The sequence below is a fragment of the Physeter macrocephalus genome, chromosome 15, assembly GCF_002837175.3.
Source record: "Physeter macrocephalus isolate SW-GA chromosome 15, ASM283717v5, whole genome shotgun sequence".
NCBI lineage: Eukaryota > Metazoa > Chordata > Mammalia > Artiodactyla > Physeteridae > Physeter > Physeter macrocephalus.
Window position 1 is genome coordinate 63,306,051 of NC_041228.1, and position 20,426 is coordinate 63,326,476.

The window sequence follows — 20,426 nt, forward strand, 5'->3', positions numbered from 1 at the left end:
AAACAAAAACTTTGCAAACCTCTTAAAGACACTTAAGGATTGTAAAAAGCCACCTTTTCTAGAAATCAGTTCTCAGGCTATGCTACACATTGGAATTATCCGGGGGAGGTGTTCCTTCTGAGGCCCAATTATACCTGGGAGGGAATCTGGCCCCGGAAGGCGACACTCCCCAGGTGACTCGACTATGCAGCCACGTTTGAGAGCCAGTGTTCTAGAAGACAGCATCTCAGCCTCAGCCCCACGGACATTTTGTGCTGGGTAATTTTACATTGTGGGGACTGTCCTGTGCGTTGTACGGTGTTTAGCAGCATCCCCGGCCTCTACCCACTAGATGCCAGTAATAACCCCACCAGTTCTGACAAGGGGAAATGTCTTCAGATGTGGCCAAATGCCCCTGAGGGGAAAAGAGCCCCGTGAGAACCACTCTTTAGAAGGAACGTGAACATTAGCAAATCAAGTTCCATATAGTCCCGTGATGATTTTTTCTAAGCTCTAAGTCTCATATTGTAATGACATTTTCTAGCTTTGCAAGACATTCTAGGCTTAAAAAAATTTCACAACTTAAATATGGGCTCAAAAGCCCATTGTAGTTTACATGCCAATACCTGCAAACCACCACTCTACCACTAAATTCAGAAATACCACTGAAGGGAGATAATGCTGACAATCTGCAGGGGCTAGGAGCAGAGAAGCAGGGTGCACAAGAGGCAAGGTCTCTGCCCTCCTGCAACTTATTTCCAGACAGCTGTTTGGTCCTGGGCAGGAAGAACGTATCTCTTCAATGCACAGCCTTGACTCTGTACCATGATGTTCATGGCTTTGGAAACTCCATCCTGGGCACAGCAACCAAGGGGGATAGTGAGCAAGAGAGCACCTGGGCTCCTCCTTTAACAATGGCCTGGAACCCAAATAAAAAAACAAAAACAACACCTAGACAAGGCGGACCCTAGAGTGCATGGTCTAGTATTTTCCTAGTCTACAAAATTCCTAAAGGGCTAATTAGCTCAGGGAATTAAAAAAAAAAAAAAAAAGCAGAGAATATTGAGAAAGTGGGAAGGGAAATACATGCTCAAGAGCCATTCCTCCTCAAACTCTGATGTGCACAAGAATTACCTGGGATCTGAATCAAATGCAGACTCTGACCCAGTAGGTCTGGGAGAGGAGAGGGCCTGAGAGTTTGCTTTTCTAACATGCAGCCTGATGGGGTGATGCTATTGCTGCCATTCTGGACCACAGGCTGAGCATAAGGTTGTAGCCTGAGCCAGGTAATGTCTACTCTAAACCTCAAGTGGCTTCAGATCAATTTCTCCTAGAAATTCAGCAAACAAGGGCAGACTAATTTCTCTGCCCTCTATCCTACCTGTGTTCTCTGAACCAGAGTATTTCTTAGGGGTTGAGAGGCCCCATTCTCCACTCCCCACATCCTTTCCCCAGTAATGTTTATCAGACAAATGCCAGTTCAAATTGATGTCAAGATCCCTGGGAGCTTTGTATGGACAACTATGGGAGTTTACAGACTGACTGGATGTATATTTGCCTTGGATCCATTTTTAGCACTAGCAAGCCCCTCTGCTGTGGTTTGAATGTTTGTGTCCCTCCAAAATTCATGTTGAAACCTAATGCCCAATGTGATGTTGTTAGGTCAGGAGGGTGGAGCCCTCATGAATGGGGTAAGTGCCCTTATAAAAGAGACCCCAGAGAGATCCCTCACCCCCTTCCACCGTGTGAGGTTACAGCAAAGACGGCCGTCTACAAACCAGGGAGTGGGTCCTCATCAGACACCACATCTCCCGGAGCCTTGACCTTAGACTTTCAGCCTCCAGAATTGTGAGCAATAAATTCCTGTAGTTTATAAGCCACTCAGTCCACGGTACTCTGCTAGAGCTGCCCAAATGGACTAAGACACCCCTGACCCCATTAGAACAAGCTCTCAAAAAGAGACCTAGAAGATTTCAAAATCCCTCCCCCTTACCCACAGAGGCTTTGAGGGCTTAGCTTTCAAGACACGGAATTTAGACCCTTTTAGCCTCAGCATTTACCTTTTTAATTTTCCACATTTACCTTTCTGAAGCTTTCACGCTTTGGTAAGCCTGTGAGAAAACCCTACCTAGGAAAAAGTTACCCCTTTAAAAGTCAGATACTTGGGCCACAAGTTTGGACACCATCAGCTGGCCAAAACTGCACAATTTTGAGAATCCATGATTAGCATTTCCAAAGCAAAGCTCGTGGAGTTACCTGGAATTCTGCTCTCAAAAGAATATTATGTAACAGAATAAAGGTTTTATATTTTCCAGGAGATAAGCTTAAAACAAACAAAAGCCTAAACTAAAACCACACTGTTATTGCCATTTCAGTTCCAAGTATTTACAGAACTTTGTTCAGCCAGTCTTTGTAGAAGAACCCTTTTTATTCATTACTTTTTATGCCTGTCCTGTCAATGTTGACATGCAAACTAGGAAGCGAAGGAAGCTGAGTGACCGAGGATACACCACACTCTTGTCAATGAAGTAACCACCTCAGACACAGACCATGGAAAATTACAGAAAAGGGACAGAAAAACACATGAATTGGGCTTTGGTAATAAAATTCTAGTGTGGTATTGGGTCTTTAGAATTTTACATGTTTGTCTAATTTATGGAGCAAACTTTCTGGGGACATTAAGCTAGGGTTAATTAGTCATTGCTAAACTAACCGTGCTAATAAAAAAAAAATTAACATTAGAAGGTGGATTCTTACATTATACCACAGGGCACAAGCATAAGTGACTCCTAGGAGAATCTACCAGGAGCTTTGAACATGTAGCCCAGATAAGTATTTGTAGAACTTCTAAACTAAGCCCTAGGCTGAGGGTCTGGGTCCTAGCTTCTTCCTTCCCCAGTGGTGACCTTAGCCAAGTCCCATAACCTCTCTCGGTTTGTTTCCTCATCCATAAAAATGGGGATAATGGCTCTACTTAATTCAGAGTTGCTATGAGGAGCAAATGAGAGAAGAGTGTTTATGAAAGGGCTTTGTAAAATTTAAGTGCTATGTAAAAGTAGAGTAAATGTACCCAAGGCATTTATTTATAGGCTATATATTAGGCATATATTTACAGGCTATTTGGGTTAGAAGTGCTATCTATTTTTGGTTATGTCGTTTCTTCAAGTTCCTGCAATTCCTGGTTCTTACTCTGTACGGCTCGCAAGCCTCCCTGCCCTCCACGTAGTGTCAGACCACACTTCCGGCAAAAACCTAGGACCTGACCACTGGAAGCAGCCTCACAAACACAGGGCTAACAGCTGCTTCAGCTGCCTGCCCCCTTCCTCCGGAATCCTGGGAGATGCTGGGTTTGAAACAAGCGACACTTTCCAGTAACACCACTTCCTGAATCCTTTTCTTTAGTTCTGTTCTATTGGGGTCAGAAAATCAACGCTTAAAAATACAAATTACACTGCTTGATGGAGAAGAGTCCAGCAAATACTAAAAGTTAGAACAGAACTGTTTAAAAATAATTTATTACACCTGATGTTTCTCTTTCCCAAGAGATTGCAGAACTATCCCCATTTTAAAAAATCCTTGAGAAATCAGTAGGGGGCAGTATGTTAATCACAATTTGCAGGTGGGAAAAAAATTCAGGCTTTGAATTTTAAGTTGCACTTGTCCTCAAAATACCCATGTGCTTACATAAGTTACACCACAAATATTTTCCCAGTTACACTGATTTGGAAGTGTTATTTTGAGCCTCATTGTTTAGAATAACACTAAGAAACTGAACCGTGTTAATATTCAGAAATTCCAGTACTAAGCCACTTGAAGGAAAGGCAATTCAAGCAGCAAATGAGAGAAACACTGTGGTTTCCCCAAACCCCCAAAACGCCAATGTTCACGATGTTAACACCGTTGTCACCTTTCACACATCTTTGCGCGATCTTTGAAAGTTTCACAGACCAAGTCACGTTGTGTTTCCGAATGTGAATTCACTGTAAGTGGCTTGTCAGTTGGGCTCATTTGACAGCACTCAAGGTTGCAGCAGTAATTGCCCTTCCTTGTTAAATATTCTAGCAGCACTTGCTGCGGTGTTGAAAGTTTTATCATCATTATGAGAGGATATTCTTTTTTTTTTCCCTGTGGTTCACTTAATTTTAGCTTCAGAGCATTTAGGAAAATGGTCCCTGACAGGTGTGAACTTGAGTTTTGAGGGAATTGACAAATAAAGTAAAAAAGAAAAAGAAACTCAAGAACGGGCCATGCTGGGTAAGAGCAAGTAAGAGATGTTGGCATCCTTCTGTTGGAAGGCATGCCTGCCAGTGCTGTGATGGTATAAGCCTGCGTAAAGCCAGAGGTCCAGGTGACGGGAAGAGGTTGGCCAGGTGTGTCAGGGTAAACGAGATTAGGTCCTAAGGCCGTGCTCTGACAACCTTTACTCTAAACAATGGTGTCTGAACAGGGTTAGGTCACAATACAGGGAGGTTCTCTAAGGCGGCCCTATTACGGGGCCCAGCTGTATGCTTTACCTGTCTACCATATATTTTCAAAGAATGAATTAAAAGACTCCATCCTCCAAGTTATTTCCTGGTTATGTTTACAAGGGGTCTACGCCTAAAAGGAGTTTTTAGCTCAGTTAATAGAACTATAAGAAGGGGTTAGTTCTTTGAATAGCTAACTACGATATAGTAACTTCTGAGATAAGAAATCAACTAATTAAACCAAGAGAGATTCACACGTTTTAATCTGATTCCTAGAGTTACAGGCTCAAAACATTGGATTTAACCCATTCAGTTGAGGCAGGGAATAGGTCCCTATTTCTTAAGGACTATCAGTTTGTCATACTCCAAAGCTCAACAACAAAAGGCCCTTTATCTTGGGACAATTACTGCTGTGTGCGGAAGGAAATAAGATACAAATCCACCCTGCCAGCACACCCCCTAGTGGAATTTCAGCATAGTACAACTTGGGGGTCCAAAACCATCCCGGGGATTTAGGACTTCACACTGGCTCGAGTGCACTTTTCCAAGTGCAGCGTCTGTAGCTGCGCCACGGTCAGGAGCCTCCTTTCCTGAGCGCTCCAACACAAGCTAGCAAACCGCACACGTCCTCTCTGCATCCAGCCACGCAGGCAGACAGCGGGGTTAGACAGCGGCAAGTTGCCTACTTATCTTAATTGGAATAGGCTTTAATTTTAGTTTCTGAAAGAACTAGAACAGAAATTTTAGATGAATCTGCTATTAATATTCCTCAACTCAAGAAAAGAACTTAAATAAAAAGGGGTTTCCTACTTTAAAAAAATTATTCCACCTCCCCAGTGAGGTTATTAAACTGCTTGGAAAGTGTTTTCTGATTGTCACATCTTAGGTATGTTCAAGTTACTCAAATCAATTCACTAGAATTTGCCAAAGATCTTGAAAAATCTGAAAAATGGTTAGGGTAAAAACTAAACGTAAAGAAAGAGAATAAGTTGAGAATGTGAGCCGTTAAGCATTGAACCATAGGGTCTGCAGCCCTCCTCTGGGCCGCGGTGACCCGATCGCGCGTCGGATCCAGTGGCTGAGGGCTCTGCCGGGCATTCTCCACTCAGTCTTTCTGAAAAAGCTGTTCCAGCAGTGTTAGCCTTAGCGCAGGTTAACGGATGCTTCCACTTCGACATGCCGTATAGATTAATTTCTACCTGGGCAGATACTGGATAAAGCCCTGGATGTAGAAATAATGAGGCAGAAAAGAATACCAAGTTTGCTTCCGGGAATCAAGATAAACGGCACATAATCAAACAAGAGAGGACCATTCCCTGAACCAGGAACTTGACACTATTCTACAAGGACTGCCCCCTTAATACATAAAGACACTATGAAGTCAACATGAAAAGATTTTGAATGTATTCGTTTTTCTTTCTCAGGAGTAGTGATACATTTTGACTGAACTATTCAACTTTTGTCTCCCAGTAAGACAGGACCCAAATGGCAGAAGAGCCCTTCAGGCCCAGCGTGGTGTCCAGCCCGGCTGGTGTTCACAGTCTAGCAGGGGGTGTAATAGGTGATGAGCTTGGAAGGCAGGTGGAAAGCAGTGCTGGAAGGCCTAAGCTGCCATGCTCACAGGCCGGGATTTCAAGCTGTGAACAATATGGTCACACAGGGCTTGGGGTAGGTTCTAGTCAGCATCATCTTTAAGCAGGTACATAACAAACTCAAGTCTGCTTAGATAACCCTGGATTGGACAGCAAAGGCTGGAAACGGGAGAGAAGTTCAGAGATTCTTTGTAGAGACCAGGCAAGAGGTGAAAGAAGCACGAAGGAGGACGCAGGAATGGAAAGGAGGGGATCAAAGTACGTGATAGCAACAGATCAGTCAGGATTTGGTGACCCATGAATGTGTGCGGGATAGAGAATTAATGACACTGCTGATGTTTCCAAGCCTGGTACTGGCCACACCAAGGAGTTCAAGAAGGGGCGAAGAGGAATTCGTTCAGTTTTGAGGTTTGCTAGTTTTAGGGAATGCGTGGAAGAGCCGAGACAGTTGTATGAACTTGGGAACTCTTAGAAATCACAGTTGAAGCCACTGAAGTAAACAGATTACTCAACTAGAGGTGCACAATGAGAAGAGGTCTGCGCATGCCATACTAAACAGCCATCGTATCTCGGAGATAGGGAGGCTAAGAGGATTGGGAAGACAGGAAGAGAAGCAGGAGAAAGGGGGCTTATCATGGAAGCTAGGGCACCACCGTTTCAAAGAGATGGTCAACAGGCTCACGTTCTGTAGAAAGGTCACGTCACACATTGGATTTGGCCATTAAGCAAACCCCTGCTATTTTCTCATATGACATTGGTTACTTAGCAATGTTTTCTAAACAACTCAGATAACCAGACACAGATTACAACATATATCAAAGGTGTTGGGAAGATTTTTATAGGATGGTTCCCTGCTCACACCAGTTATGTAAAGTGACAGTTTAGCATGTCATAGATGTTTATTTCTAGTAGCACTAGATTTGGGTCCAGCATGTAATATATCAAATATAGAAACTTAAAGCTCAGTGAGCATGTCATCTTATTTTACGTTAGGAAAGAAGGCTGTGAAATGACCCTGATAGGTACAGAGTTCCAAGTATCCAAGCAGTTGCTATCTAAAGAGATGTTTTACTCGGTTTTTAACTGTGACTGTGAGAATTAATAAGATAAAGTATGCTGACCCTATGTCAATTTACAGTTTGGTTCAAGATACAAAAAGTTTATTTCTGAAGCTCAAACATTTGATTTTTATGCATGTGAATTTATTTAAATAACAAAAGCCAGCTCTAGTACAGACTTGAAAATACACCATGAATTTCAAGTTTTTAGCAGGGAAAACAATACTCTATAGAATTCTTAATATTATGCTTTGGAGGAGGAAGTATCAGGCAAATAATTTTATAAGAATCGAAATTTTTTTTTTTTTTTTAATTCTAAGAAGGCTTGACCACAACTAGATTTCTCTAACCAGAGAACAGAGGAATATACTATTTGAGATTAAAAACCAGTAAATCACATAAGAACTTAAACATTAATGATTAGGGACCATTCATGAGATATTAGGTACAACCAGAGCACTAATGACTTTAAGTGCTACATTACTCAGATCTAGCTGGTGGGCTTTTACTTTTCCTGGATGGATTTTAACTAAATAGACTTTAGACACTTGGATATAGATAAATGCCTAATTCAGTAATTAGTATTTTAAAACTGTGAAACCTTTTAAGTTAAGTGGTCTATTAATTAACTACCAATTATCTTGTCTGACTATCATATCAATAGAGGTAAATTACCGAGTAGCGATTTGACAGATTTAGTCCTTTACCATGCAAAACTTCTTCAGAACATAAAAGGCCTGGAGTTAAATGCTTTTGCTTCCCCCTTTTGGTTAATCGGGGATCAATTTGCTGCTCACGTATAAATGCCAAATGCAGCTCTTTGGTCAAAAAGGATCTACAGATAAACTTCGTCTTTTAGAAATGGCAAGCAAAGATTTCTTTTTTTTTTTTTTTTTTTTTTTTTTTAAGATTCCTCTTAAAAAATAACAAATGAAGCAATATTTAATGTTTTGGGGGAAACATGGGTTTGCAGTTCCTATAATGGAGGCCAACTCTCCATATTTCAAAGGCTACTAGAGAGGTATTTTCAAGCTTTTGCGTCTCACCCAGATACAGAGAGAACCTGAGTGGACTGTTTCCCTGATTTATGCCAAAATTCAAGTGCCCTGTATTGTACACATTCTCACGTTCTTGTCCTAACTGTGAATGTTGCACAACAGATTATGCTGATTAGAACCTACCTCAAATCCGTCAGTTCTTGACTGGTGACCAAGAGAAGGTTCCTAGGAGAGCTGCTGGTGATAGAACACTGGATGATAAAGTATCACAGCAGACTGGGGGGCTGTGCAGAATAATGCCAAAGCATTATACTGCCAAAGCTTCTAATGTGTATGCAAATAGGTTCGAGGTTAAGAAGCAAGGAAGGAACTGCAGCAGGAATCCTATCCTTGAGGCTCGGCCACTGGCAAACATGAACGACGGCCATATATCCAAATTGAGTTGATTCAAATCGGTCTGTCAACACAGCCTTCTCAAAGTCGCTAGCCTCGCACCAACGAGCAGAGTCAATATACTAGAGTAAAAAACAAGCTTACAGGTAGGGCAGGGAGAATGGAAAAGTTGTGGAGGAAAACAAAAGGAGACAGACACAATAACGAATGTGAGACAGCCTCACTTTGAGATCCCGTCAATCTTATGCAGCTTGAAGTAGTCCAACATAAGGCTTACCCTTTGAAACTTCAGAAGCCAGACGCGTGTGAGCATTCTCTGAATAGGTTATCTTCTAAATATTTGAGCAGAAGCTTAGACTATACTATCAAACATTTACTGAGTGACTAGGAGTGGAGTTCTGTTCCTGGCAGGGGAAAACAAACAGACGTCCATAACAAACTGCCTATGGACAGCCTGCCATCTACTTGCGGATCGCAGGGCACAACGAATCAAAAGTTACACCAGGGCTTCCCTGGTGGCGCAGTGGTTGGGAGTCCGCCTGCCGATGCAGGGGACGCGGGTTCGTGCCCCGGTCCGGGAGGATCCCACGTGCCGCGGAGCGGCTGGGCCCGTGAGCCATGGCCGCTGAGCCTGCGCGTCCAAAAAAAAAAAAAAAAAAAAAATAAGGTTACACCAAAGAGCACATACTATGCACAAAGGATGGGGGTGACAACAAACACTGCGAGAGATCAAGGGAAAGAAGAGGCGGCTTCCTCAGAAAACAAGGGGTTGCACAAGATGGTCTCTTAGGATCCCTGAGGCTCTGATATGCAAAAATGCCAGAAAAGGGCTGGAGTGGGGCTGGAGGTTATATGAAGAACTTGAGCCAGGCCTCAAAAGATATGTGGAGTGGAGAAGAGGGCCTTCCAGGCCGGGGGAGTGGTACGAGGCATGGTTCGAAGGAGGAGCCCCCAGAGCTCTTCAGAGAACGTCCGCATGGTTTCTAGTTCACTGCCTATGACTTTACCTCTGGGTCAGGATCAACACGCTCTTTATTATGTTAGGAAAACAGACACCAACTGCTACTTAAATGGGGCAACTTCTTTTCCCCACCCAGATGTGGTAAAAAGACGTGCTGGTTATTTTTTCTGGAAGGAAAAGAGCACATGCCAATACATCTTGGAACAGTTACCATGAACATTTTCACCTAAGGGGACTACTGGAAGGGAAGTTGAATTCAGGTGGTAACTTGTACCACTTAAACCTCACCCTTCAAAACACACAAAATAAATCACTATAAAATTATAGTAAGTCTTCTTTTAAATTTTGGTTGCTAGAGCTCTTCTTAAAAGGTCTGTAAGTCTTGGCAAGAAGCCAGAAATTCCAACTCTAAAATGAATTTTTTGACTCAATTTAGAAAATAAATTCTTAAGTTTAGATGCTTAGGGGAAAAACAGCTGGAGAATTCAGGAGCCTCCCATATTTTAATATGAAGTGACGTCATTTCTTTCAAAGCTTCCAAGAACTCCCTAAATTCATGTTAAGAGACGTTAAGCAACATCTCTAAGCAAAGTAAGGACTCTGAGAAGGTGGTATTTTCCTCCTCGGTATAGAGATTCAGTTCCACAGTAAATTTTTTTGTTGGAAATTTGATTTAATTTTCTACTTAGAAGTATATCAACTGATGTGCCTTTTCAAAGCTAAAGCAATGGATTTTCTATGCTTCATACACTCTAATTAGCTCTCTTTTTATAGGATGTCTAGCAAAAAGAAGCTTCTTTTCTCTTACAAGTACCTAACTGCAGATTGTATGGAGTTTCTTTAAAAATCTCGTTATGTTTGGGACTTCCCTGGTGGCACAATGGTTAAGAATCCACCTGCCAATGCAGGGGACACAGGTTTGATCCCGGTCTGGGAAGATCCCACTTGCCGAGGAGCAACTAAGCCCGTGCGCCACAACTACTGAGCCTGCGCTCTAGACCCCACGAGCCACAACTACTGAGCCCACGTGCCACAACTACTGAAGCCCACGCACCTAGAGCTCGCGCTCCGCAACGAGAAGCAACCACGATAAGAAGCCCACGCACCTCAACAAAGAGAGTAGCCCCCCTCTCACCGAAACTAGAGAAAGCCCGCTTGCAACAACGAAGACCTAACACAGCCAAAAATAAATTAAAAAAAAAAATCTTGTTATGTTTGAAATCGTACAATTCAGCAAAATATTCATGCAGAGAAGGTAGGCAAGATGGTTAAACTTCAGAGTATTTTGTATAGGTAAAAGTTCATATTTTGGAAACCATACATCATCTCAAAGGTTACTGGAAAAAAACAGTCCTGGTGTCTGTGGTTCATAATTAGCTGACCGATGGCTGGATATCTGTTTAAGGATGACAACCTGACTGAAATCAGCTGGAGTTTCTCTGGCAGCCTCATCCTTACCAGGCTTTAAATATGAAAACTACAGTCTACTTGTAATTTATGTTTTTTTTTTTTTTTTTTTACGGTACACGGGCGTCTCACTGTTGTGGCCTCTCCCGTTGCGGAGCACAGGCTCCGGACGTGCAAGCCCAGCAGCCATGGCCCACAGGCCCAGCCGCTCCGCGGCATGTGGGATCCTCCCGGACCGAGGCACGAACCCGTGTCCACCAGGGAAGCCCAATGTGCACCTTTTATTTCAAGTTGGCTCACAGGCCCAGCCGCTCCGCGGCATGTGGGATCCTCCCGGACCGAGGCACGAACCCGTGTCCACCAGGGAAGCCCAATGTGCACCTTTTATTTCAAGTGGTGGCTGTTTGTTTTACTCAGAATTATAAACACACAAGATTCTTGATATACTGTATTGCCAAGTTTATTCTGTTGTGCTGCCTTTTACTCACCTGATCCACCCCTTTGTCACTTGCCACCTGTTCCTGTGGACCCCACGGCAGCAAGGACTTACATTCAGTTCCCCACCCCCGGTGCACACACACACAAGCACACTCAAAGCCCTCCAAACTGTATTTGGTGACCTCCTTATGCGTTTAAAACATAGATATGAGTTAGCTCATGTCATTTAAATGTTCATTTCTAGAGCTTTGGAAATGAATTAAATAAAGCTCACGTTTAAAAATACAACATTAAAATAAGCTTCTTCCAGGGGCAGAGAAATGGTTTAATGTTCAAGGAGCAACATTTGAGTAAGTACTTCTATGGCTAGATTAAGTTTTTAAAACAGTTGCTAAAAAATTAATGAGGTTTAATGTGACCTATTTAGGAGAAACAGTTCTTTGTTGTGTTCTGTTAGAAGGCTAAGCCGCCTATGGGAGAGAAAAAAAAAGAAAAACAACAAACCTATTTCCTTACCCTTTCTTTATTGGATCCTACCTGCCTACAAAAGAAAAGGGGAAATACTATGGGGGAAGAAAAGCAAAAAGTGGGTCAAGAGTGTACAGTTATAGGGGAGAACTTCACACCTACCATTACTGAAGATAAACTCAGTTGCACAACTAGGCTTAGTTTTGCCCCCAGAGCAGAAGCCTCCCCACCTCATCTATTTAGATGATGTAATAGCTCTGATGATTAGAAGCTGATATGGTGCATTCCCTGGTTTGCCAGGTCTCACAACACCCCTGCCCTCTACATAGGGACTCTGTGGTCCTATCAGGGTGACTTCTGTTCTCCAAAGAGACGCATCCTCTAAGCTGAGAAAGTTCTGAGATATACCCCAACAGGACAATGTCACAGACCCTGGGGACAGGCTGGATGGTAAGCAACTGCCAGGGTGGCCTGACCACTCCCATGGGACCACAAATGCTGATCTCAGAATCTCTGGCACTTTCTAAAATGTGGCTGAGCAGTAATTTGGAAGCCTAAACTCTGACTTAGGAATTCATAAGAACAACCAAAGTTTTACAAACTCAACAGAAAGTAAAATAAACAAACCCAGGGTTTTATGCTCCCTCTTGTTATTTTTATGGCAATCTTCCAAACTAGTTCAAAATGTTCAGTCCTCTACTCTCTCCAGAAATACTGAATTGGAGGGGAAAAAAAAGAAAACAACGATTTAATAGTAACCGGCATACGTTGTAATTCACCGGGGGGAAGAGTGAATTGGAAGTAAGCTTTGTGGTGAAAGAGTGCAGGTGGCTTTCAGGCTGGTCCTGAAGTCTCCCTCCTTCCCAACCTTCTTGCTGATTAGGGCCCAGTAATAAAAACAAGGATGTTTATATTTACCCAGAAGTGTGCGTGGCAATTGACCATCATGGTTCTCTCAATGAGCTCATCAGGACATTCCAGAAGGTGATGCCCAGAGACCACACCAGCGTTATTGACCAGGACTGAGACCTCGCCAACCTCCTTGCGGACCCTCTCCGCTGTCAGGTAGACATTCTCCCTCTTTCCCACATCACAGGTGTAGGTAAAAACCTGCAAGTTACAGTGGGGCAGAATTTCTTCCTCACCATTCCCAGCTGTCCTCAGAAGTCCAGATGAAGAAAACAAAATGGAACAGAGAAGGGATGGGGGGGTGCAAAACATGAGTCACGTGGCCATCAGTAGGACAAAGATCACACAAAACAAAAATCACTACAGTGAGCTTCAAATTTCTAACACCGTAAGCCTTGCCAATGACTGAACTTACAGCTGCCTTCCTCCCCCAAAAGTCTTTGGGAATTACAGCAATTTACTGGATAACTCTGCTTAGGGGAAAATCATGTAATTGTGACAAGCCCAATACAAGTCAGACCTCATGGGATCAGCTTCCTGGAGCTAAAGACACCTGGAATGAACTGATCTCAGCCCAGAGAGTAACACCCCCTTCTCCCAAACACATGCACTACACACTCCTCTTTTGGGGGGAACAGTGGTCAGAAACAGATCTCTTTAGTATGTGCACCCTCAAAATGGAAACTCACCTCAAGGTTCACAAATCAAAATGGTAATTAATGATCTGAATTCATCCAAAGCCAAGAAATCAACCAAGTTTCTCATAAAAAAGTGGGACTCACACTGGTTTGGTCTAACTGGAGTAGCTAAACTCCCCAAAGAAGCACCCTTATATAAACCAAATTTACAGGTAAATATGCAATTTTACCATATAAGAACTCAATTCAAAAACCAAAAAAATCTTCCCTGGAAAACAACGACTGTTCCCTTTTAGGTTTGGGCAGGGAGCACAAAAATCTGTATTTGCTACCCTCTTACCAATGGTGAAAACATACTAGTTTTGACCTTTGATTTTCTGACCTAAAAGGCAAGTGCCAATAATTTTGGTGACAAATGATCAATATGGGGGAGGGGTGGTGCCCAAGTTAATCTTCCCGATATAGTTCAATGTCTTCCCTGGAAACAAAAAAATTGTCAAAAAGCAAGAGCCATTACCAAATCTCCCAGACCCAAACTTATGGTCAGTTACGGTCTCCGCTTTGGCTTTAAAAAAAAAAAAAAAAAATCTCAGAGTCAGGTTAGTTAATAAATATCCAGAAATGCAGATTTCCTAAGGTTATCAAAAACATGTAATGAATTTTACAATAGGGCTTGAAGCCTTCAAGCGTTTTCCCTTAAGAGGGGGTTACCTTTCAATCAGGCTGAGTATGTAACTAAAGTACTGACTTATCTCTGGTGAAACAATGTTAATTATTTTCCCGTGGCTAAAGTTATAGTGAAATCATCAATGCTGCCCTAGTCTCAGCGGTTCAGACCGCAATAACATATACACATGCATCAGTAGAGTCCGAGAACAACTTCCCAAAGACACTAGTTTCCCATTCGCAAACGAGACTGAGACATTTCTTTAGGATTCAAACCGGTGGTAACAAGTTCCCTTGCCTTCCTTAGCCTCCGAGGGCTTGGGAAACCCCACAGTCGTGCTCCAAGAGACAGGACCTCCGTTAAGACAAGGCTTTGGCGCACTTTCTCCCTTCTATACAGAGGTGATCGTGTTCCTTTATTAGGGGACAAATTCCACTCGCAGAGGACCGGGCTGGGGTTGGGGGGGAGGGTTCTCTTCCTCGAGAGCAGGGTTGACCGTGACAGTGGGATTTCGGGGCCCTCCGGGGTAGGGCGCGGGGGTGGGAAGAGGCTTGACCCAACAATGCTCGGGTGCAGGTTCCAGTTACCTTGCAGCGCCGCGGCGTCTGCCGCCTCCAGGTCGCGGTAGATGTGGCGCACCATGCCCGCCGTCTCCTCGTTGCTCTGAGTGTTGATGTCCCAGAGCACCAGCAGGGCCCGGCGCCGGGCGAACTCGAGCGCGAAGAGGCGGCCCAGGCCGCTGCCGGCGCCCGTAATGAGGCACACCTGGCCGGCCACGCTCTTTTCCTTGGGCCGCACCAGCCAGCGCGCCGCGGCCAGCACGAACGCCCAGAGCACTTTAAAAGTGACCACGAAGAACTCCACCACGATGTTCATCGCGACGTCCGGGGCCCCGCACGAGCCCAGCGCCCGCGTCCGCGCCCACCCCGCGCCCCGCAGCCCTCGAGATGCCCGGGGGCGCTTGTCAGAGCTGCTGGGACCAGAAGGCTGCGCCCCGCGCCCGCCCCCGAGGTGCCCGCCGGACTGGAGTGCGCAGCGCCGCTCCCCGCTTGCGCGGGGCCACTCCCGCCCGGGCTCGGCGCGGTGGCCCCGGGCTGTGCCCGCCGCGGCAGCCGCCCGGCTCGGCGCCTCCTGCCGGCTGCCGCCCGCCTGTCCCGGAGCGCCCGCGCCGCCGGCCGGTCCCGCTGCAGCGGCGGTGACAGCCGCGAGTTAGGCGGCGCGCGCTGCTCTCATGGCCAAGCCGCCGCCGCCGCCCGAGCGTCCCCGGAGCCGGCGCGGCGGCTCCCTCTCACTCCGGGGGAGGGGCGCGCAGCGGAGACGGCACGGGCCGGCCGGCCGCCGCGGGAGTTGTCAACTTGACCCAAGTTACGAGAGGGTGGAAGAGTGGGGTGCGGGGCAGCGGGAACGCCAGGAAGGGGCGACTCGCTCGGTGCAGGAGAGCGCTCCCCAACGTCTTGCAGCTGCCTCCGCGGTCTCGTGTCCCCCTGCCCTGCACTCCCCGCGGCTGTCACTCAGGCACCGGGCTCCGGGCTCCGAAGCGCAGCGCCGCGTGCAAGTCGGAGCGCTCCCGGCCGCCTCTGTGAGGGTTCCACACTCCGCGCTATATAACCCGCGACCGGGAAGAGCCGGCGGCGGCATCGGCCCTCCCTCGGCTCGGCCCTCCCCGCCCCCGGGCGCACCCCGCCCCCGGCCCAGCCCCCCGCCCGCTCGCCATCCGCCGAACCGCGGCGGGGCAGCCCCTCTCACATGGCCGTGGCCGCAGCCTCCAGCCCTCCTCGCACCTCCCTTCACGGTTCACGCCCCCTGCCGTGGGGTGTCCCGGCCTCCGCCTGCCAGACCGGACGGTCGGCAGTGCCCCGGCCATCTTCCTTTGGCCGTCCGCTCCTCGCTTGTCCCCGTCTCGTCACTTTCGTTAACCAGGGGGCTCTGGGTGGCCCCGCCTGCGATCAGGCGCTGCGGAAGACAGCCCTGCAGGCTGGAGGAACGAAGAGAAGGACCTCGGCAGCGCGGCAACGGGCGTGCCGGTCTGCTACTGGGGTTGGCAAAGAGCCGAGAAGGCAGTCAAAAGCCGGCAGCAATTTCGAATCGTAGCTAGCCCTTTGGAACGTAGGCCCAAAGGCTCTCAATTTCCCCGGCTGGAATCACCACCGCCGTGGTTCCCTACCGACCCGGTCAAGCGTTGCCCTCCTGCCAGGCGGGCCGTGAAAGTGATGCATGCCGGGATTTGTAGTTCGCACCCCGGCCGCGCGTCATTTTTATATATTACTGGGTAGAATTCGAGCCGTATCCTGTCAACGCAGCCCAGGGATTAGGACCCCGAGTAGTCAAGGTATCGGCACTCTTTGCTCTCATCATATTGATTAAAGAGTCTAACCAATGCATTAATTTTTCCCATACAGGTTTTACTTGAAAGTTGATCGTAAGAGGCTGAATCAGGCAGTTCTTAATTCTGCGTCTGCAGTACGAGTTCTCAGTTCTGAGTTCTTTTCTGGCTTATCCTGGGACACCTATGAGCCGTGGGGCTTCACGTTCGCCGTCTTTAAGTGGACAGCGCGCATGCGCCAACTTCCTCTTTTCCGGCTGGAACCATGGAAGGTGCTGAGTAAGTGTCTCCTCGTTCTCTCGAGAATCCTCCTCCATCCCCGAAACCAGAGGCTTTTGTCTCACTCTCTCTCGCTCCGTCTGTAGCCTGTCTCTTTGTCGACTTACCTGTGTGTTTGTGACGTTGCGTGACACTCTTGGTGGTTTTAGGCTAAAATGGGCTTCAGGAGGCCTTGGGGCGGCGGTTTTGGAGTTACCGGGAACGAGGTGTGAGAGCTGAATATGTGCGGAACCGACAGGTTGTCCAGTCCCTCGTCTTTTGAAGGAGGCTCAGAATCTCTGAATGGGGTTCTTTTTTCTTAGCTGGCATTTGTCCGAAGCGTCTCTGCCGTCAGGTCTCTCCTTACAGCATATGGAGCTTGAGGCTTGAACCAGGGTTGTCGTTGGGGGTTTGTTTGGGGCTTTTTTTTTTTTTTTCCTCTTTGAGACTCTTAAGTCCTCTTAGACTCACACTCATTAATAGTCTAGGGATCAGTGTTTTGCGGCAGCCTTTTACTCTGCACGGTTTGCTCTCGGCATTTTTGTTGTCGTGGGACTCCGGGAGTGATGGTAGATTAAATGTGAATTTGCTATTTTTGTGACTCGTTTAAAGAAAGTGGTCCGTGTTGAAGGTAAAGATTACTGGCATAGGAATTTCCTAAAATCTGCATCTTACACCATAGCACGCTATAGTAGTTAAAGGTAGGTTTGAAGTCAGTGGCGATAGTAGTGTTAGGAGAGAGCACTTAGTACAGAATGGGAGTGCTGTGAGCTTTCTGAATTAACGCTCTGTCTGGTAATGTTAGAGAGAAGAAAAAGAAGGTTCCTGCTGTGCCAGAAACCCTTAAGAAAAAGCGAAAGAATTTCGCAGAGCTTAAGATCAAGCGCCTGAGAAAGAAATTTGCCCAGAAGATGGTAAGTAAACTTTTTTGAAGCACCAAGTTAAGGAAGGGCCCTATGATTGAAAATGAGGTGAATGTTTTTAACAAGGCTTGTTTACTTCAACTGCTGTACCAGTGAGCGTGGTTAACTTAGAACGACCTTTCCAAATGAAGTTAGGTTTCTCCCTCTTGCAATGTTAACGCATATTGTGGTGAGAAAGCTTCAAGGGAAGGGTTTTCTTGGAAAGAACTGATATTGCTAGTTGTGTTTAGGAGCTAAAAAGCAGATGAATAACTGATGTTGGTTTTCAGCTTCGAAAGGCAAGGAGGAAGCTAATCTATGAAAAAGCTAAGCACTATCACAAGGAATACCGGCAGATGTACAGAACTGAAATTCGAATGGCTAGGATGGCAAGAAAAGCTGGCAACTTCTACGTACCCGCGGAACCCAAATTGGCATTTGTCATCAGGATCAGAGGGTAAGTTCAGTTTTTACTGCATTCTGCTTTTAAAGGGAAAGCTACACAATCCCAGCAAAATTTCACAGTATTTGTGGGGACCTTGGTTGTAAAACATTGGAATGAAAATATGTGGGTGGTGAGGAGAGTATTTCAGTGATTGTAAGCCCTGTGCCCAAAGCATCTATCCATTCTCGAATTGAGCACTTGAGTTCAGTGTCCTGGAGGTTAACTTCTAAAGCAGTTAAATTGGAGCCTCATAAGTGCTATGACAAAGATGTATGCAAAACTAGAAGTAATAAGAGTGTTAGGGAAAATTTTAAATGTGAAAGGTATGTGTCAAAAGACAGTTTACTTGCAGGGGAGGCAGGTTGGCAGAGGTAATAGAATACAGCTAACTAAAGGGAAAAGTGGTCTTTGTAACATGAGAGGATTCTTATTTAGGTGTGACACATGTTGCCCAAAATTGTAATAGTTAGTTTCTCGTCTTTTACTAGTAAAAATTCTGATAAAAGCTGAATGAATTTTTTGTATTTTTTCATTGCAGTATCAATGGTGTGAGCCCAAAGGTTCGAAAGGTGTTGCAGCTTCTTCGCCTCCGTCAGATTTTCAATGGCACCTTTGTGAAGCTCAACAAGGCTTCAATTAACATGCTGAGAATTGTGGAACCATACATTGCATGGGGGTAGGTGTCTTTGATTTCTGTTTGCTAAACTGGCAGGTACTTTGACAGTGATAGTCTTATTTGGTCATTTATATCTGTATTTTCATATCTAGGTACCCAAACCTCAAGTCAGTAAATGAATTGATCTACAAGCGTGGTTATGGCAAAATCAACAAGAAGCGAATTGCCCTGACGGATAACGTGTTGATTGCTCGATCTCTTGGTAGGTTCTGCCTCTTTGGGGACAAGTTATTATATTATTAATTATAAAAGTTATTGTATCAGACAAAATATTTTTTGGCATCTTGTGGCCTGACTTCTCACTATTATGAATCTTCCTTTATTCCCTACAATATTTATGAAAAATGGAAGGTATGATTTCATTGGCTTGAGCTGTATCTTTGTAAATAAAGTCATGTATTTCCTTCTTTGTTACTTTACTTTTTTAAAATTTATTTTTATTTATTTTATTTTTGGCTGCATTGGGTCTTCGTTGCTGCACACGGGCTTTCTCTAGTTGCGGCGAAGCGGGGGCTGCTCTTCATTGCGGTGCGCGGGCCTCTTACTGCGGTGGCTTCTCTTGTTGCAGAACATGGGCTCCAGGTGCGCGGGCTTCAGTAGTTGTGGCTCGCGGGATCTTCCCGGACAAGGGCTCGAACCCGTGTCCCCTGCATTGGCAGGCGGATTCCCAACCACTGCGCCACCAGGGAAGCCCTGTTACTTTACTCTTGATTTACTTCTAATTGTTTATGTCACAGCCAATCTTAATGCCTTAAAATTTTAATAGTCTCAAAATACACAGTTTTAGTAACCTTAAATCATCTTGAACATGTTTAGGCAAATACGGTATTATCTGCATGGAGGATCTGATTCATGAGATCTATACTGTTGGAAAACGTTTCAAAGAAGCAAACAACTTCCTGTGGCCCTTCAAATTGTCTTCTCCACGAGGTGGAATGAAGAAAAAGACCACCCATTTTGTAGAAGGTGGAGATGCTGGCAACAGGGAAGACCAGATCAACAGACTTATTAGAAGAATGAACTAAGGTGAGCAACTGCATCCTGAAAGAAGTTTACTTAATACTGGAGTAAAAATGACTTAAATGCTGATAAGGGTTTGGTTTGAGTTCTAAGCAGTAATTAGTGGTGGGGGGGGGATCAACCATCATATATGATCGCACTTGGTTTGGTTTCTCCTTTTGAGGACATTTATGGAGGAAAGAAAAAGCCTTTTTTTTCTTCCTACTTAATAATGGAAACTGAATTGGTATTTCTTATAACTTCCTGGTTTATGTTCATTCCTAGTTATTAAGGTGTTTAATGGGTTGTTTTCCCTTCCTTTCAGGTATCTACCATGATTATTTTTGTAATCTGGTCAGTTAATAAACAGTGACTGTTTTTAAATTGAAATGTATTGTTGTCTTGGTGACTTTTTGTTATCTTTCCTCTGCAGTCCCTTGTGGCAAATCTTGGTGTGACACAATTAAGTCAAATCAACAGCCTGTTGCGTGTAAAACTTAGGGTCCAATTTGTATCTTGTGAAAAACATTCCTGGGGTCTATTGAAGATTTTCCTGTACGAAGTCCTGATTTTTCACTTTTGAGTTGGCCAAAATGGGTCTATTCTAAGAAAGCCTATTTCACAGGCCTTTGTACATGAGTAAAAGTTCAGTTTACAAATAAAAATCTGTTGTTGAAATTCCATTTTCTCAGGCTTTGGCTTGCCTATAAAGTAGTGAGTAAATGTGTCATATTCTTTTTGCGTTTCACTTTTATGTTTTTGCTTTGTATCTTCTGCCTATATTTACGGGAGTTCCTAATAATTCACTACATATTGTGTATGTCAAGAAGGAAGAAATGAAATGTGCCC

General features: G+C 45.0%; 2 protein-coding genes across 4 annotated transcripts; one reads left to right on the forward strand and one right to left on the reverse strand.

Annotated features, from left to right (window-relative positions):
• Positions 1-11,167: 11,167 nt before the first annotated feature.
• RDH10 (retinol dehydrogenase 10) lies at positions 11,168-14,863 on the reverse strand. Its single transcript, XM_028500474.2, has 2 exons — positions 14,562-14,863; positions 11,168-12,914 (listed from the first exon to the last, which is right to left on the reverse strand). The coding sequence occupies exons 1-2, from the start codon at positions 14,848-14,850 to the stop codon at positions 12,640-12,642; spliced, it is 564 nt and encodes a 187-aa protein (XP_028356275.1). The 5' UTR covers positions 14,851-14,863; the 3' UTR covers positions 11,168-12,639.
• Positions 14,864-16,472: 1,609 nt separating this feature from the next.
• On the forward strand, positions 16,473-20,178 carry RPL7 (ribosomal protein L7). 3 transcript variants are annotated; one of them, XM_024127078.3, is made up of 7 exons: positions 16,473-16,576; positions 17,361-17,469; positions 17,748-17,914; positions 18,441-18,578; positions 18,671-18,780; positions 19,395-19,604; positions 19,903-19,967. In XM_024127078.3, exons 1-6 carry the CDS (start codon positions 16,563-16,565, stop codon positions 19,601-19,603), a joined length of 747 nt encoding a protein of 248 aa, XP_023982846.1. In that variant the 5' UTR covers positions 16,473-16,562; the 3' UTR covers position 19,604; positions 19,903-19,967. The 3 variants fall into 3 exon arrangements, with proteins under 3 accessions (XP_023982846.1, XP_028356411.1, XP_007114868.1); XM_028500610.2 differs by lacking the exons at positions 16,473-16,576; positions 19,903-19,967 and adding exons at positions 16,783-16,814; positions 20,011-20,178; XM_007114806.3 differs by lacking the exon at positions 16,473-16,576 and adding an exon at positions 16,783-16,814.
• Positions 20,179-20,426: the final 248 nt, after the last annotated feature.

Bases quoted from the DNA above. Each gene is read 5' to 3' on its own strand.
- RDH10 (XM_028500474.2), bottom strand. From the start codon at position 14,850: ATGAACATCGTGGTGGAGTTCTTCGTGGTCACTTTTAAAGTGCTCTGG. The intron at 12,915-14,561 runs GTAACTGGAACC...TTCTGAGGACAG, and splicing joins AGACGCCGCGGCGCTGCAAG to CTGGGAATGGTGAGGAAGAA.
- RPL7 (XM_028500610.2), top strand. The intron at 17,470-17,747 runs GTAAGTAAACTT...GTTGGTTTTCAG, and splicing joins AGAAATTTGCCCAGAAGATG to CTTCGAAAGGCAAGGAGGAA. The intron at 17,915-18,440 runs GTAAGTTCAGTT...TTTTCATTGCAG, and splicing joins TTTGTCATCAGGATCAGAGG to TATCAATGGTGTGAGCCCAA.